The sequence below is a fragment of the Caretta caretta genome, chromosome 6 (genome assembly GCF_965140235.1).
Source record: "Caretta caretta isolate rCarCar2 chromosome 6, rCarCar1.hap1, whole genome shotgun sequence".
Lineage (NCBI taxonomy): Eukaryota > Metazoa > Chordata > Testudines > Cheloniidae > Caretta > Caretta caretta.
The window spans coordinates 26,405,077-26,421,813 of record NC_134211.1 but is presented as its reverse complement, the minus strand read 5'-3'; the positions used below and the strand labels follow the sequence as shown (position 1 = coordinate 26,421,813).

The 16,737-nt window shown below is 43.4% G+C and overlaps 1 protein-coding gene across 1 annotated transcript in view; it reads left to right on the top strand.

Annotated features, from left to right (window-relative positions):
• Positions 1 to 15,466, top strand: part of PTPRJ (protein tyrosine phosphatase receptor type J) — a 143,003-nt gene extending 127,537 nt beyond the window's left edge. Inside the window, exons 19-24 of the mRNA XM_075129335.1 lie at positions 917 to 990; positions 1,126 to 1,260; positions 3,559 to 3,678; positions 4,431 to 4,591; positions 5,129 to 5,264; positions 12,078 to 15,466. Of these exons, the coding sequence (XP_074985436.1) occupies positions 917 to 990; positions 1,126 to 1,260; positions 3,559 to 3,678; positions 4,431 to 4,591; positions 5,129 to 5,264; positions 12,078 to 12,236 (785 nt within the window). The 3' untranslated portion in view covers positions 12,237 to 15,466. The remainder of the gene's footprint in view (positions 1 to 916; positions 991 to 1,125; positions 1,261 to 3,558; positions 3,679 to 4,430; positions 4,592 to 5,128; positions 5,265 to 12,077) is intronic.
• The last annotated feature ends 1,271 nt before the right edge of the window (positions 15,467 to 16,737 follow it).

Here is a 16,737-nt window from a genome sequence, read left to right as displayed (position 1 = left end):
GCTGGGGCTGAGACGGGGGAAGTGGAGTGGGCTGGGGTCGGGTTGCTCCGCTTCCCGCTACCCAGTTCATGCGGGGGGTGGTCCTTTCCCCAACCCCGCCACCTGAGCGACTCGGTGGGGGGACGGGGGGGGCAGAACGGGCTGGGGCCGGGTCGTTCCGCTTCTTGCTGCCGGCGCCAGGCCCCCTGCTAATCTCCCAGGCCGCTCTGGGCCTGTGGGGCCCTCCAAAGTGGCCCCCTCCAGCTTCTGCCTCCCGGCTCTGCAGGCCTTGAGTGCAGCCCAGACTCTCTGCGGGGGGTCGGGGGAGCTGGTGCTCCGGATGCGTAGGGCACCATAATTGGTAGGGACAGACCTGGGAGAAAGCATTTATATACTTGTGGGTGTAAATTAAAGGACACTAAATTTCATGTTCTGTATTGTTGATGTCATTTGAGCACTGTGCCCTATAAACCCTAGATTTATTCTATTTATTTCATACTTGTTGAAATCTTACAATGCTATCTATGTATTTTATTCTAAATTGGTATATATGTATACTACTGTCTCCTAATGAAATAGCTTATACTTTATCACCCCCTACATGCTCATTCTTCTGTGCTTTAAATTGTATGGCATTCGAAAACTGCCTCTGTTATGCACATGCACACATACTGTATAGTCCATATTAAAAATAATGAGTTTGCTCAATATTCTGAAAATCAATTTTATTTTGCTGAACACTTATCTTTTATAGACATCATTCACTAAATCTATTCTAGATTATAAAACTTTCCTATTTCTGATTCCTATAGTAACATATATTCTAATTTAAAAAATGCATATTGATTTTGAAGCCTTTATTCAGGGCTCCTGTTTTAAACATACATAGTATTTTGCAAAACGTTTAAAATCCTAACAATCACTTTTTTGTTTGCAGATGACATTTCCCGTGTTAAACTTTCGATCCAAACCCATCCAACTGATGATTATATTAATGCAAACTATATGCCTGTAAGTCTACTAAAATCATTTAAAATTAAAAATTGGGTCTGTTTTGTGACAGACTTATTAAGTTATATGAAGCTTTAAAAATTTTGTTCTTATCTGATCATTAAAAATAGTTATGTGGTTTTATTTTTATTTTAGGGATACAACTCCAAGAAAGAATTTATTGCTGCACAAGGCCCCTTACCCACCACTGTGCAAGACTTCTGGCGCATGATTTGGGAAAAAAATATCTATGCTATTGTTATGTTGACAAAATGTGTTGAACAAGGCAGGGTACGTTTTTGTTAAAACTACATTTTCCTTTGAGATGCAATCGGCTAACTCTAAGTAGTAAAAAAATAACACCATTATGTTTATATAGCACCTGTTTATCCTGGGACTCCAAAGTCTTTAAAAATTATAGAACATGCATGAAATTTATTTCATGTACTTTCATGTTCTCATTACTTTTTGGGGGGGAGAGGAGGGGAGTTCAGCATTGCTCAATTGGTTTAGGTATAGTGTGAACTCTTTAGCCTTCTTCTGAAGCATCTGGTAATGGCCCCTGCTGGAAACAGGATACTTGACTAGATGAACCAACAAATCCAATCAATACTGCAAAAAAAAAGAAATGCAGAAGCATCAAAAATGCTAGAAAATACACCCCCAGTCCTCCAATTGGATTCACTCGTGGTTTTGAACACGGGATTGTGGTTCAATTGTGTCTTAGACAGCAAAGTGTAAAGCAATTTTATCCCCTTCTTGAGAACGTTCTGGGTGCTCGGCTAACCACTTCAGACAGAAAATGCCAGAGCTGAAGCTACACAAGGAACCTTAACTTTGCTTCATTTGTATTTTTTGTGTCAACTGTTTTGTCCCTCTTTCACCGTACATGTTTAAATGTATTAACTTTCCATTTGGGCCTGATATGCTTCCACTGAAGTCAGTGGCAAAACTCTCAGCGATTGCAGTGAGAGCAGGAGCCAAGTCTTTTGTAAAAATGAAAGGAAAAACAAGTTAATCTGACTACCTAGCTAATCTCAAAAACAATGAGGAGTCCTTGTGGCACCTTAGAGACTAACAAATTTATTTGGGTGTAAGCTTTCGTGTGCTAGAACCCACTTCATCAGATGCATGAAGAGGAAAATATAGGAGCAGGTATAAATACATGAAAGGATGGGGGTTGCCTTACCAGGTATGAGGTCAGTCTAACAAGGTAAATCAATTAACAGCAGGATGCCAAGGGAGGAAAAATAACTTTTGAAGTGGTAATGAGAGAGGCCCATTACAGACAGTTGACAAGAAGGTGTGAGTAACAGTAGGGAGAAATTAGTATTGGGGAAATTAAGTTTAGGTTTTGTAATGACCCAACCACTCCCAGTCTTTATTCAGGCCTAATCTGATGGTATCCAGTTTGCAAATTAATTCTAGTTCTGCAGCTTCACGTTGGAGTCTGTTTTTGAAGTTTTTTTGTTGAAGAATTGCCACTTTTAGGTCTGTTATTGAGTGACCAGAGAGATTGAAGTGTTCTCCTACTGGTTTTTGAATCTTATGATTCCTGATGTCAGATTTGTGTCCATTTATTCTTTTCGTAGAGACTGTCCAGTCTGACCAATGTACATGGCAGAGGGGCATTGCTGGCACATGATGGCATATATCAGAGTGGTAGATGTGCAGACGAACGAGCCCCGATGGTGTGGCTGATGTGGTTAGGTCCTATGACGGTGTCCCTTGAAAAGCTATGTGGACAGAGTTGGCACCGGGGTTTGTTGCAGGGTTTGATTCCTGAGTTGGTGTTTTTGTTGTGTGGTGTGTAGTTGCTGGTGAGTATTTGGTTCAGGTTGGGGGCCTGTCTGTAAGCGAGGACCTAATCACATCAGCCACACCATCAGGAGTTCTGAGCATCCGTGACTCCTGTTGACTTCAGTGGGAGCTGTGAGTGCTCTGAACCCTTGGAATCAGGCCATCGATATCTAACAGATGACATACATGTGGCCAAATTATAACTGCTTTGGCACAGGATGCGCTCAGAGGGGAAGATGGAGCAAGCTTTCTCCTTCTCTCGCCAACCCTGCTAATTCCCAGTATGTTTGTACAGGAGGCAGCCATAGATCAGCTGCAGGCATTGAAGATCACAAGGGGGGTAACGAGTGCGGCTGGCAGCCCCAGAGAAGGGTGTCTGGGCAGGGCAATAAAGTTACATTAATGATCAGTGTAACCCATTGTGTCCATACCACAGAAAAATTGTATACCTCATGACACTAAAGCATAAGTAAGCAATGAAAATCAGGAATGGAATTGTGTTTTGTATTGCTTTAAGCTTATTGTCATCTAGAATCTTTTATAAGTGAGTAAATTATATTACCTTGTTTGCTGCTTAATTTCCCAAAAGCTAATCATGATTATTATGGTTTACAACTATCTATTGAATGTCCTCAAGTCTAGGATGGACTGTAATTTAGGACTAAAAGGGGAAAATACGCAATGTATCCTTGCATTGCTTTTCCTCTGCCTTGCTTTTTCTTTGCACTCCATAAAAATCTCCTCTGTTACTGTTGTACAGTATAGCTAATATTATCGCTTTCTTTTTAGACAAAATGTGAGGAATATTGGCCAGACAAAGGATCCAACTATTACGATGACATTACTGTAACATTAGTCTCAGAGTGTGTCCTTCCAGAATGGACAATAAGAGACTTCACAGTGGAAGACGTGAGTAATTCATTGGGTGTATAAGACTCTAATGTGTTTGTAGAAATATATCTACTGCATCTCTGGAAAGAGAAACTTCACCATCCAAGTCAAATCAGAATGGGGAAAGCAATCACTGCTGCAGACTTCACAACAGAAGTAAAACTTAGCTAAAGGAAAAATATTGTACAGCTTGTTTTAATTTGGGACATGATCGCTCTAGTCTCCTTCCTGCCTAAGATCTGATTAAGGTGTTTCATGCTGTGTATCAGCAATCGGCCTCATGTGGGAGTCAGGGACTGAATGTGCATCTGCTGATTGGACCCATAATTTGACCTTTCAGTGCTCTATTATAGAACCCTCTGATGGGCCTGCTAATGAATTACCAGTGTGGGACCTCATTGACGATTAAGGGATCTCTGCATGAAAATTTGTCTACAGGATCCAGTCACATTATGGGCTCACCAGCAGCAGTGGTGCAGTGCCCATGCTGTGATCCTGCAACCCATGCTGACATGAGGAGGCCATACTCACACACTAAAGAGACCACAGTATAAAGGCAAAGGCAAAAGAGAAGAATTTCAGTCGTTTATCTGGGCGAAGGGTGTCCTCAGCCATAAAGAGACAATTGAATAATGCATCCTGAAAGTAGTGTACAGTTCACAGGAGGCACTGTAATAATGCTGAACTAGCCACAATATCTTCCTACCATAATTGTTTTGTGATGTTCTTTTGAGGCCTAATTTCTCATCTTTCAGTGTATGTTCTTTTAGAATAATGCAACTGAAATCCACTCTGTACGCCAGTTCCATTTCACTTCCTGGCCTGACCATGGTGTTCCAGAGACAACAGACCTTCTTATTAACTTTAGACATCTGGTACAGGAAAACATGAGCCACAATCCCCCAGATTCTCCTACTCTGGTGCACTGCAGGTACAGTAATTCCACACTGGCTTCCTTTTAAGAGCACGTTTAATATTAAAGTGTTTCTTTTCAAGCAGTAGAAAAAGCTCAACACCTTTACTATTTATGTATGTGTATTGTCCATCCTGCCAAGTTATATGAAAGGGCCCTTTGCTGTACACCTGAGACATGCAATAAAACAGTGTGGATGCCAAAATGCATTACCCTACAGTAAACAGTTCATTAAGGGGTTTTGTTGCTGTAGTCCTTTTGGGGGTCTCTCATTGACTGGAAAATTCAGCACCAAAAATTGCCTTACAAAGCACTTTATGTATAATTTTTATGGTTTTTGCGAGCCCAGAAGGAATCATGCAGCCCTACTGACAATGGTAATAAGAACTCCTACAGACTGTAAGGGCCTTGATCCCAATGCCCACTGAAGTCAGTGGAAATCTTCCTAATAACTTCAAAGGCTTTGCATCAGGCCCTGGGTTGTCTATAATTAAGAGAAAATAATAGGTGAAAGGCCGTCATGCTTCTGTCTAACACATAGTCATTTTACTGCAGTGCTGGTGTTGGCAGGACAGGTACTTTCATTGCAATTGACCGACTGATCCAGCAAATAGAAATGGATAACACCAGTGATGTGTATGGAGTAGTATATGATCTTCGAATGCATCGACCTTTAATGGTGCAAACAGAGGTAAGGCTAATCTCTTCCATTTAACGTGCCTGAAGATCACTGCATAATAGCTCAAGAAAGGCAGCGTAAATAGACAGCTCAGAAATATGTTCCACTCCAGAGGCTTTCTCCTGTTCTTACCCAACATTTCAAAATTCTGTTTTTGTCAGCTCAACAAAGGAGTGCCCAGCGGGGACCCATGGAAACCCTAAAGGGGTACAGAGTCCCCTGTGATCATCAGCTTTCCACACATCCTGCCCTATCTCTTCCCAGTGAAAGCAGTTGCAGCCATGGACCATAGTAAAACCCATAGAGCTGCCACGAAGGGGATGGGGAGTTGGGAGAAAAGTGATTCCCTGCAGTGAGCTGGGGGAGCCTGAGGGAGCTGAGGGGGAAATTATTCCAGCTGGCAGCACCATTTTGGAGCACTGCTGTTGGGCCTGTGTTACTCCTTTAAAGTTCTCCACAGTTGACTGTCAAGCAGGGAGATCTAGCTCCATCTCTGTGGGGACAGGGAACTCTGCACATACTCCCCCCTTCTCTTGCACAGGTCTGAAGTGAAAGATGGTGAAATCACAGGGTATGTCTACACTATGGAATAAGGTCGAATTTATAGAAGTCGTTTTTTTAGAAATCGGTTTTATATATTCGAATGTGTGTGTCCCCACAGAAAATGCTCTAAGTGCATTAAGTGCATTAACTCGGCGGAGTGCTTCCACAGTACCGAGGCTAGAGTCGACTTCCGGAGCGTTGCACTGTGGGTAGCTATCCCACAGTTCCCGCAGTCTCCGCTGCCCATTGGAATTCTGGGTTGAGATCCCAATGCCTGATGGGGCTAAAACAGTGCCGCGGGTGGTTCTGGGTATATATCGTCAGGCCCCCGTTCCCTCCCTCCCTCTGTGAAAGCAAGAGCAGACAATCATTTCGCGCCTTTTTTCCTGAGTTACCTGTGTAGACGCCATACCACGGCAAGCATGGAGCCCGCTCAGGTAACCGTCACCGTATGTCTCCTGGGTGCTGGCAGACGCGGTACTGCATTGCTACACAGTAGCAGCAACCCCTTGCCTTGTGGCAGCAGACGGTACGACTGGTAGCCGTCATCGTCATGTCCGAGGTGCTCCTGGCCACGTCGGCTGGGAGCGCCTGGGCAGACATGGGCGCAGGGACTAAATTTGGAGTGACTTGACCAAGTCATTCTCTTTAGTCCTGCAGTCAGTCCTATTGAACCGTCTTATGGTGAGCAGGCAGGCGATACGGACTGTTAGCAGTCCTATTGCACCATCTTCTGCCGAGCAGCCATGAGATGTGGATGGCATGCAGTCCTTCTGCACCATCTGCTGCCAGCCAAAGATGTAAAAGATAGATGGAGTGCATCAAAACAAGAAATAGACCAGATTTGTTTTGTACTCATTTGCCTCCTCCCCCGTCCAGGGGACTCATTCCTCTAGGTCACACTGCAGTCACTCACAGGGAAGTGCAGCGAGGTAAATCTAGCCTTGTATCAATCAGAGACCAGACTAACCTCCTTGTTCCAATAAGAACAATAACTTAGGTGCACCATTTCTTATTGGAACCCTCCGTGAAGTCCTGCCTGAAATACTTCTTGATGTAAAGCCACCCCCTTTGTTGATTTTAGCTCCCTGAAGCCAACCCTGTAAGCCATGTCGTCAGTCGCCCCTCCCTCCGTCAGAACAACGGCAGACAATCGTTCCGCGCCTTTTTTCTGTGCGGACGCCATACCAAGGCAAGCATGGAGGCCGCTCAGCTCACTTTGGCAATTAGGAGCACATTAAACACCACACGCATTATCCAGCAGTATATGCAGCACCAGAACCTGGCAAAGCGATACCGGGCGAGGAGGCGACATCAGCGTGGTCACGTGAGTGATCAGGACATGGACACAGATTTCTCTGAAAGCATGGGCCCTGCCAATGCATGCATCATGGTGCTAATGGGGCAGGTTCATGCTGTGGAACGCCGATTCTGGGCTCGGGAAACAAGCACAGACTGGTGGGACCGCATAGTGTTGCAGGTCTGGGACGATTCCCAGTGGCTGCAAAACTTTCGCATGCGTAAGGGCACTTTCATGGAACTTTGTGACTTGCTTTCCCCTGCCCTGAAGTGCATGAATACCAAGATGAGAGCAGCCCTCACAGTTGAGAAGCGAGTGGCGATAGCCCTGTGGAAGCTTGCAACGCCGGACAGCTACCGGTCAGTTGGGAATCAATTTGGAGTGGGCAAATCTACTGTTGGGGCTGCTGTGATGCAAGTAGCCCACGCAATCAAAGATCTGCTGATATCAAGGGTAGTGACCCTGGGAAATGTGCAGGTCATAGTGGATGGCTTTGCTGCAATGGGATTCCCTAACTGTGGTGGGGCCATAGACGGAACCCATATCCCTATCTTGGCACCGGAGCACCAAGCCGCCGAGTACATAAACCTCAAGGGGTAGTTTTCAATAGTGCTGCAAGCTCTGGTGGATCACAAGGGATGTTTCACCAACATCAACGTGGGATGGCCGGGAAAGGTACATGACGCTCACATCTTCAGGAACTCTGGTCTGTTTCAAAAGCTGCAGGAAGGGACTTTATTCCCAGACCAGAAAATAACTGTTGGGGATGTTGAAATGCCTATATGTATCCTTGGGGACCCAGCCTACCCCTTAATGCCATGGCTCATGAAGCCGTACACAGGCAGCCTGGACAGTAGTCAGGAGCTGTTCAACTACAGGCTGAGCAAGTGCAGAATGGTGGTAGAATGTGCATTTGGACGTTTAAAGGCGCGCTGGCGCAGTTTACTGACTCGCTTAGACCTCAGCGAAACCAGTATTCCCACTGTTATTACTGCTTGCTGTGTGCTCCACAAGCTCTGTGAGAGTAAGGGGGAGACGTTTATGGCGGGGTGGGAGGTTGAGGCAAATCTCCTGGCTGCTGGTTACGCACAGCCAGACACCAGGGCGGTTAGAAGAGCACAGGAGGGCATGGTACGCATCAGAGAAGCTTTGAAAACCAGTTTCATGACTGGCCAGGCTACGGTGTGAAAGTTCTGTTTGTTTCTCCTTGATGAAACCCCCCACCCCTTGGTTCACTCTACTTCCCTGTAAGCTAACCACCCTCCCCTCCTCCCTTCGATCACTGCTTGCAGAGGCAATAAAGTCATTGTTGCTTCACATTCATGCATTCTTTATTCATTCATCACACAAATAGCGGGATGACTACCAAGGTAGCCCAGGAGGGGTGGTGGAGGAGGGAAGGAAAATGCCACACAGCACTTTAAAAGTTTACAACTTTAAAATGTATTGAATGCCAGCCTTCTTTTTTTTGGGCAATCCTCTGTGGTGGAGTGGCTCGTTGGCCGGTGGCCCCCCCCACTGCGTTCTTCGGCGTCTGGGTGTGGAGGCTATGGAACTTGGGGAGGAGGGTAGTTGGTTACACAGGGGCTGTAGTGGCAGTCTGTGCTCCAGCTGCCTTTGCTGCAGCTCAACCATACACTGGAGCATACTGGTTTGGTCCTCCAGCAGCCTCAGCATTGAATCCTGCCTCCTCTCATCACGCTGCTGCCACATTTGAGCTTCAGCCCTCTCTTCAGCCCGCCACCTCTCCTCCTGGTCATTTTGTGCTTTCCTGCACTCTGACATTATTTGCCTCCACGCATTCGTCTGCGCTCTGTCAGTGCGGGAGGACAGCATGAGCTCGGAGAACATGTCATCTCGAGTGCGTTTTTTTTTCTTTCTAATCTTCACTCGCCTCTGGGAAGGAGAAGATCCTGTGATCATTGAAACACATGCAGCTGGTGGAGAAAAAAAAAGGGACAGCGGTATTTAAAAAGACACATTTTATAAAACAGTGGCTACACTCTTTCAGGGTAAACCTTGCTGTTAACATTACATTCATAGCACATGTGCTTTCGTTACAAGGTCGCATTTTGCCTCCCCCTACCGCGTGGCTACCCCCTCAACCCTCCCCCCTCCCTGTGGCTAACAGCGGGGAACATTTCTGTTTCGCCACAGGCAAACAGCCCAGCAGGAACGGGCTCCTCTGAGTGTCCCCTGAAGAAAAGCACTCTATTTCAACCAGGTGACCATGAATTATATCTCACTCTCCTGAGGATAACACAGAGAGATAAAGAACGGATGTTGTTTGAACGCCAGCAAACATACACTGCAATGCTTTGTTGTACAATGATTCCCGAGTACGTGTTACTGGCCTGGAATGGTAAAGTGTCCTACCATGAAGGACGCAATAAGGCTGCCCTCCCCAGAAACCTTTTGCAAAGGCTTTGGGAGTACATCCAGGAGAGCCGCGAATGCCAGGGCAAAGTAATCCTTTCACATGCTTGCTTTTAAACCATGTATAGTATTTTAAAAGGTACACTCACCGGAGGTCCCTTCTCCGCCTGCTGGGTCCAGGAGGCAGCCTTGGGTGGGTTCAAGGGGTACTGGCTCCAGGTCCAGGGTGAGAAACAGTTCTTGGCTGTCGGGAAAACCGGTTTCTCCGCTTGCTTGCTGTGAGCTATCTACAACCTCCTCATCATCATCATCTTCTTCTTCGTCCCCAAAACCTGCTTCCGTGTTGCCTCCATCTCCATTGAAGGAGTCAAACAACACAGCTGGGGTAGTGGTGGCTGAACCCCCTAAAATGCCACGCAGCTCATCATAGAAGCGGCATGTTTGGGGCTCTGACCCGGAGCGGCCGTTCGCCTCTCTGGTTTTCTGGTAGGCTTGCCTCAGCTCCTTCAGTTTCACGCGGCACTGCTTTGGGTCCCTGTTATGGCCTCTGTCCTTCATGCCCTGGGAGATTTTGACAAAGGTTTTTGCATTTCGAAAACTGGAACGGAGTTCTGATAGCACGGATTCCTCTCCCCAAACAGCGATCAGATCCCATACCTCCCGTTCGGTCAATGCTGGAGCTCTTTTGCAATTCTGGGACTCCATCATGGTCACCTCTGCTAATGAGCTCTGCATGGTCACCTGCAGCTTGCCACGCTGGCCAAACAGGAAATGAGATTCAAAAGTTCGCGGTTCTTTTCCTGTCTACCTGGCCAGTGCATCTGAGTTGAGAGCGCTGTCCAGAGCGGTCACAATGGAGCACTCTGGGATAGCTCCCGGAGGCCAATACTGTCGAATTGTGTCCACAGTACCCCAAATTCGAGCCGGCAAGGCCGATTTAAGCGCTAATCCACTTGTCAGGGGTGGAGTAAGGAAATAGATTTTAAGAGCCCTTTAAGTCGAAATAAAGGGCTTCATCGTGTGGACGGATGCAGGTTTACATCGATTTAATGCTGCTAAATTCGACCTAAAGTCCTAGTGTAGACCAGGGCACAGACTCTGCTCCTTGGGCAAGGGGGAGGTATTTGGGCTGCCATGTAGTCACTGCCACAGCACTTGGGATCGAGAGGCTCTCTCAGAATTACAAGTGTGCCGCAGCATCTATTTATCAGTTTGTTTATTTTGTGGGTTTGGCAGCATTGTCTGTATAGTCAGTTTCACTGCTTCTCCAGGCTGAATATTCCATGTGGTTTGTGTAGGTCTTTCATATAGCAACAAAGGGGAGTAAAATGTTTAAAATAACCAGGAAAATAGGAATGTAAGAAACTACAAAAATTGGCAGGGTGACTCTGGGACAGCTATGGTATCTGAAACTGTACTGGCAGGCACTTAAGGAGTTAATCTGGAGGGCCTCACTCCACCTGGAAATGGTGCTGACTACCTGTGTCCCTTTGAGTTACCTCCAATAAAACACTTCCCTCTGCTGGTACATGTGTCTCTCTCAGCTCCTTGCTCCCATCTGCACCCACATCATGACAGGAACTTTTTTTACTTTGAATAGATTAAGCTTGATGGGGTCGCTTTTTAAAGGAGCAAACAGTTAAAAGACCACTGTCAACTTGATTTTTTTTAAAACCAACTAAAGAGTTCTCTGTCAGATTACTTAAAATTATATAGCATGTTTTCAGTTTAACAAGGGGGGAGGTTGTTAGTCTGTGATTTATATTTAGAAGGGTCTTGGGTCTTTTCTCTCTACACACTCCTGCCTCTTTATGTTCAATTTCTGCTTTGCTGCTGCTGTAACAAGCAGAAAAGACACCCCCCGCCCCCGGGGGCATTGACCATCAATAGAATGATTAATTGAATGACAACACAGTATTGTCAAATAACCATAGCAATTCTTAGGTATTACTTGCAAAAATAGTAGCTATGACCTTTTCAGGTGGAAATATGACTTCTGAAATAATTTTCTGTATGCATTTGCTTCTGCCATTAGCATTAGTTTGTTTAAGCCCCACCATGGGCTTTGTGAGAGGCCATAAGAACTTTGGCATAGCCTAAATCCATGCAGGAAAAAATGCCTCCTACCCCCGGCTTTGCTTCGCAAAGGATATGTGTATCGGCTGTCCCTTGTTCTAATCTCCTTCAAAGGATATGAACCCCTCTTTTCTGGATTGTGAGGCCTTCATTAAGGACCTGATGGTCCTACTGATTCCAAATGTGTGGACTATGTTGAAGTCACTAAGATTCCCTACAGATGCCATGGACTTTTCCATACAGAGTCAGTTGCAGAATTGGGGCCTACATTTGGGGGAAGTAAAATCCTTTCAGAGTAGATTTCTGCTTCTAGCCATATCAAAAATGTTACCTTCATCACAACGAGCTGTGGATTTTTGGGGCAACTGTTTTCTGTTACTTATACATGATCTGCAGGAATATTTGGTGCCACAGTGCATCTTGCCCGTGTCTGAAAAGCACATTGTATAGCCATGAACATAATTACCCTCACAATGATGTATTTGCTACAATCTATAATGCCCTTCATTATTTTTTCTTTTTTTCATTAGGACCAGTATGTCTTCCTAAACCAGTGTGTTTTGGACATTATTAAATCCCAAAGAAACAAAAAATCAGACCTTATCTACCAAAACACAACAGCAATGGCAATCTATGAAAATTTTGGACCAACACCGGGTTTTGAGAAGGCAAATGGCTACCACACATAATCAGAGAGGGAAGAAATGTCACTTGGAGGCCATTACTGTCCTGCACAAAGGAAAACAAAATGCACTGTTGTTGTACATTTGTGTGTACAGCGTCTTTTATTATTTTTTCAGTCTTGTATATCTAATTTGAAGATGCCTGTGTAAAAATGTCATTTGGAGTTGTGGGTTAGTATAAAAAGAAGCTGTAAGTTAACGGAGGAAATTGCTTTATCTTGGGAATTTCACAATACTCGTAGGCGAAACAACATTTGCAGTACAAACAGTGAAGTAAATATTAAAAATAACAAATTACAAAGGCTCTTTTTTAATTAGAATTTTGTATGATTTCATATCCAGATACCTGGCTTGTGGGCTGTGGAATATATTTTATAAAAGTCAGGAACATATTTTATCTACTGTACCTGGTTACTTAGTTGATGGATATATTCTTCATTGTGATTTGTCCTTAGTGCTCCTTTTGATTTATAAGGAGTACAAACACCTTCTACGAATGGATGTTGATATTTGGAAATTGTGCCTTTTCTGGTTATTACTCTGTAGGCAAAAATAATCAGAGCCCTATATTTTTGTACTGAGACTTGTAATTAGGATATAGATTTTAACTGTAGTAATATTGCTGGTGAGACGCTCCTAGATTTTGGTAGTGATCTTCCCCTTTTTGTATTCCATCAGAACCTTGAGAGGCCTTATATCACAGTGCCTCAGTCTAGAGCAAAAGGAGGGTAAGGGTTGTGTGTCATTCTGAGCTTTAGTGTGTGTGTGTGTGTGAGAGAGAGAGAGAGAGAGAGAGTTGGGAGAGGGTAAACAACTCCTCCCATTTCTGGCTGATATTTCTGTTTTATAGAGTTTATAAGGATTTATTTAAAGGTGCAATATGTGATTTATTGAATAATGATTGCTCTACTTAAAGAGAGCTTTACTCAGGTTGTCTCTTTTTTAATTTTTTTCCCCCTAAATATATAAATCTGTGAAAATTTCAGACTGAGAATTCACATGTCAAAGTGCTCCCAAACAGGTTCACTGGCTTTATTCTATTTAGCAAAAATAAATGCACAAATATCTACTGTATATATCAATTACTAGAATCTGTTGTTTTAGCCTGTCAAAACTGAGATGTGTGTTTTATCTTGGTGCATCTCAAAAATATAATTTAACTGTTTTATAATTGTTTCCAACATGCTGCTGCTGCTATTTTAACTGATCCTTTTTTAAAAAAAAATCTAGATATTCATATTACATGTCAAGGACTAATTTGGATTTATTTTACTGGTACATTAATGTTAAACTTATGAAGGCATTACCAATGAAGGACTTATTTGTTATTTTTAAGGGGTACTGGGTGTTTTGTTTTTCTTCTTTGGATCAGTGCACTGGTTGCATTGTAAAGTATGAAGTTCAGGAACATCCATAAAATAGCTTTTAAAGTCTTATGAAGGTTTAATAGCCAGAGTACCTGGGGTTCTACAGCATTTGAAGGCCAGTTTGTATGACAAAGGTGGCAAAAACTGCTGCAAATTTTGGAAATTATTGTGGCACTACAATGGGTAGCTGGCTGCCCTGTAGAATCCACTGTTGAATGAAAAATCCCAGGCATCCGGCCATCTGTGAATTTAAGTACTGACAACAGTCATTCTTATTCGGTAATGGAAGTGTGTCATTTAAGGAAAACTGGAGGGAGACCCACACCAGTTTGACCATGGACTCATAATAGCCATTTGTTGTGTTTATTTTATTTTTTCTTCTTCTTATCTGAAATACTTAAAATCAATCAAACCATCCCACCAGACTCCTTCTCAAATGGAAATTGCAATAGGGATTTTTTTTTTTTTACCCTGCATCCTTTCTAAGGTGTCATTAGATCTCAACCAAATGCAAATGCAGCAACTTCTTCACTTAGCTTGGCAGCACAGACCAAACCCAAAAAAAAAATCCCGAAGGCTTCACTAGAGAGAAGGGCCTTCCCCTCTACATTGGTGGGAAATTTTTTTGTTCGTTTTTCATTGGAATACTACTACTGTCTGCGGTAGTGCAGTCTTAGGGTACCATGGAAGTGCATGGCTGGTCAACAGTTGTTATTCCTGGGACAGCCCAAAAGCTCCTTGAGTCCCAGAGTCCACTTGGTATAGAAAGTGCCAATCTTATGTAGCAGAGAAGAGCAGCGAATGCGTTGTCTCTCATCGTGTTTGTGCTGTGGATTCTGCGCCTGAGTTATATAGTGGCTGCATCTGTATTATAGAGCAGCAGAACCTCAGAAAACCAGCTATAACTGTGACTATATATTTTTGGTCTAAACACCCTACGATAGACTGTTGCAGTAACAGGTGATTAAAAGAGGGATCCTCGGTACAGTTTCCATCATGGAAACAATAGAATAAATATTTGTCAAGAGATTCCTAAGAAGTAAATAAAAACTCTGTCCAATCAAAGCCTTTTCTGGATTCCAGGTTCCCAAGACATATATCTGCTAAATCAGGAGAGAGTCTGATTTCTCTGCTTATGAATTAAATGTGAGAAGAACACAATAGATGAGATTACAGGGCCAATCCTGCCTGACTAAAACAGTCACTATTCCCAATCAAGTCTGTTTCCCATAGAGGCCAAAAAGAATTTTCCATGAGCAAGGCATGCAGGCTTAGGCCCTATAGTTTTTAGTGGACAGAAAAAGTTGATTAATGCTTAAAGTGATGTATCCATGAAGTTGGGTATTGTTCCACTGTGACTAATAGGACAGGCCACATAGGAATTCCCACTGGAAGAAATGAGTCTTACAGGTAATGTTTTATCTTAGAGATTCCCTCTAATCAAGATGACTTGAATAGGATTCTAGCGTATGTTTCTCTTCTACAAACTGATTTTCTGTGTCTTTAGTTTCTTTTGATTCAGGACTAAAGGTTGCTATTTATACTGTCTTATTGGTCTTTATTCTGTTCATTCAATGCTTCTTGTTGGTGGTGCTTGCCTAAAGTAATCTGCTTTCCCAGCCTCAAAACTCTACTGTGTTACAACACTGGGTTTTCTGACTGGGGTTGTTGGGGTTTTTTTCAATTTGGAACCCTTTAAAAAGGGAAATGTTCATGTGTGTCAAATAAGGGTTGCTTTTAGTTGAATATTTTGATGTATAAATTTCAGTGTTTTTCATACAGCTGTACAGAAACTTGTAGCATATTGTCTTAATTTTTTAATAGTTTGTTCTTAAAGATATAAAAATAATTAAAAAGCATTAACTTAGAGTGACTCTTTCCATTTTGTTTCTTTATTTTTTCCCTGTTTAACTTAAAATGAATTTTCCATGTCACCAGTCTGGTTCTGGACAAGTCAATACACTAACTTAAGCCTCAGTCCTGCAATGTGACGCATGGGGTCAGACCCACTTTAAAGTCAGTGGGGCTCTGTGAAGGGATAGGGGTCTGTGCATTACTTTGCAGGACCAGGGCCTAATACTAACACCTCACGGGTAGCTACTGTGTTCTCCAAATCAGGCCCTAGGTGCTAGTTAAAGGAGTAAGGCCCCAATCCAAAAACCACTGAACTGAATGGAAAAATTCCCATTCAAATTAACGGGCTTTGGTTCAGGGCCTAAGTATCTCTGGGATTCAAACACCTACTCCTATAATAATCAAAGGGGATAAGGTGGGGATAGTCCTCCTCATCCACTGACATGAGTATCCTGCTTTCAACAGAAATGCCTGGGAAGGGCTATAGAAATAACTGTATAAAATGATTCCTCAGGCCTTGATTGTTGGGGGTGATTGATTCTGGAGCTAAATAATTATAGATAAAATACCAACACCTGATCCGTTTCTTCTGAAATTCCCAGTTTCCTTCTCCTTCAGTTATGTTAATCTTGAACAAGCAGGATCACATACCCCCATGCTGGTGTGACATTGGCACTCAGTAAGTGCAAAGTTCATCATGAGACTTATCAGCACAAAATCTTGTGATGGCCCATAATAACCCCATGAATGTGACAGGTGGTGTGACAGGGTGGATGATGTGAGATCACACACAGTAAGTTTCCTATGCACTCTTGTGGTAATTGCACAATCTCTGTGTATGAGAATAATATCAGAGAAGAAAGTGACAAGTCCTCCGTTGCAGAATGCACAGCGTGTGATTGGGATTGCAGGAGGCAATGTACTATTGAGAAACTTTTAAGAAAGAAGTTTGTTTTTTCTTAAATCACAAATGTATGTTTTAAAAATATAAAGCTAATAAATCAGCCCATTCTAGATGTCTGCAGAGAACTTGGTGCATTTACAAAGCCAACCAGGAGTCACGCATTGCCCGTAGCTGTAAAAATAACATCTCTTTTAGCCATTTTTAGCCACGGTCTGTTTCCAAATTGTGGTAGGTGACAAGAAAAGCTAAAGTCAGTCTGCAGCTCAATCACAGATGTTTCTAATCAATTTGTTGTTATTTCCTCTAGAAACATAATGGAAGCAGATAGGGCCTATTTTGTGAAGAGGTACAATGTGAAAATGAATCTGAATGCGTGATCAGG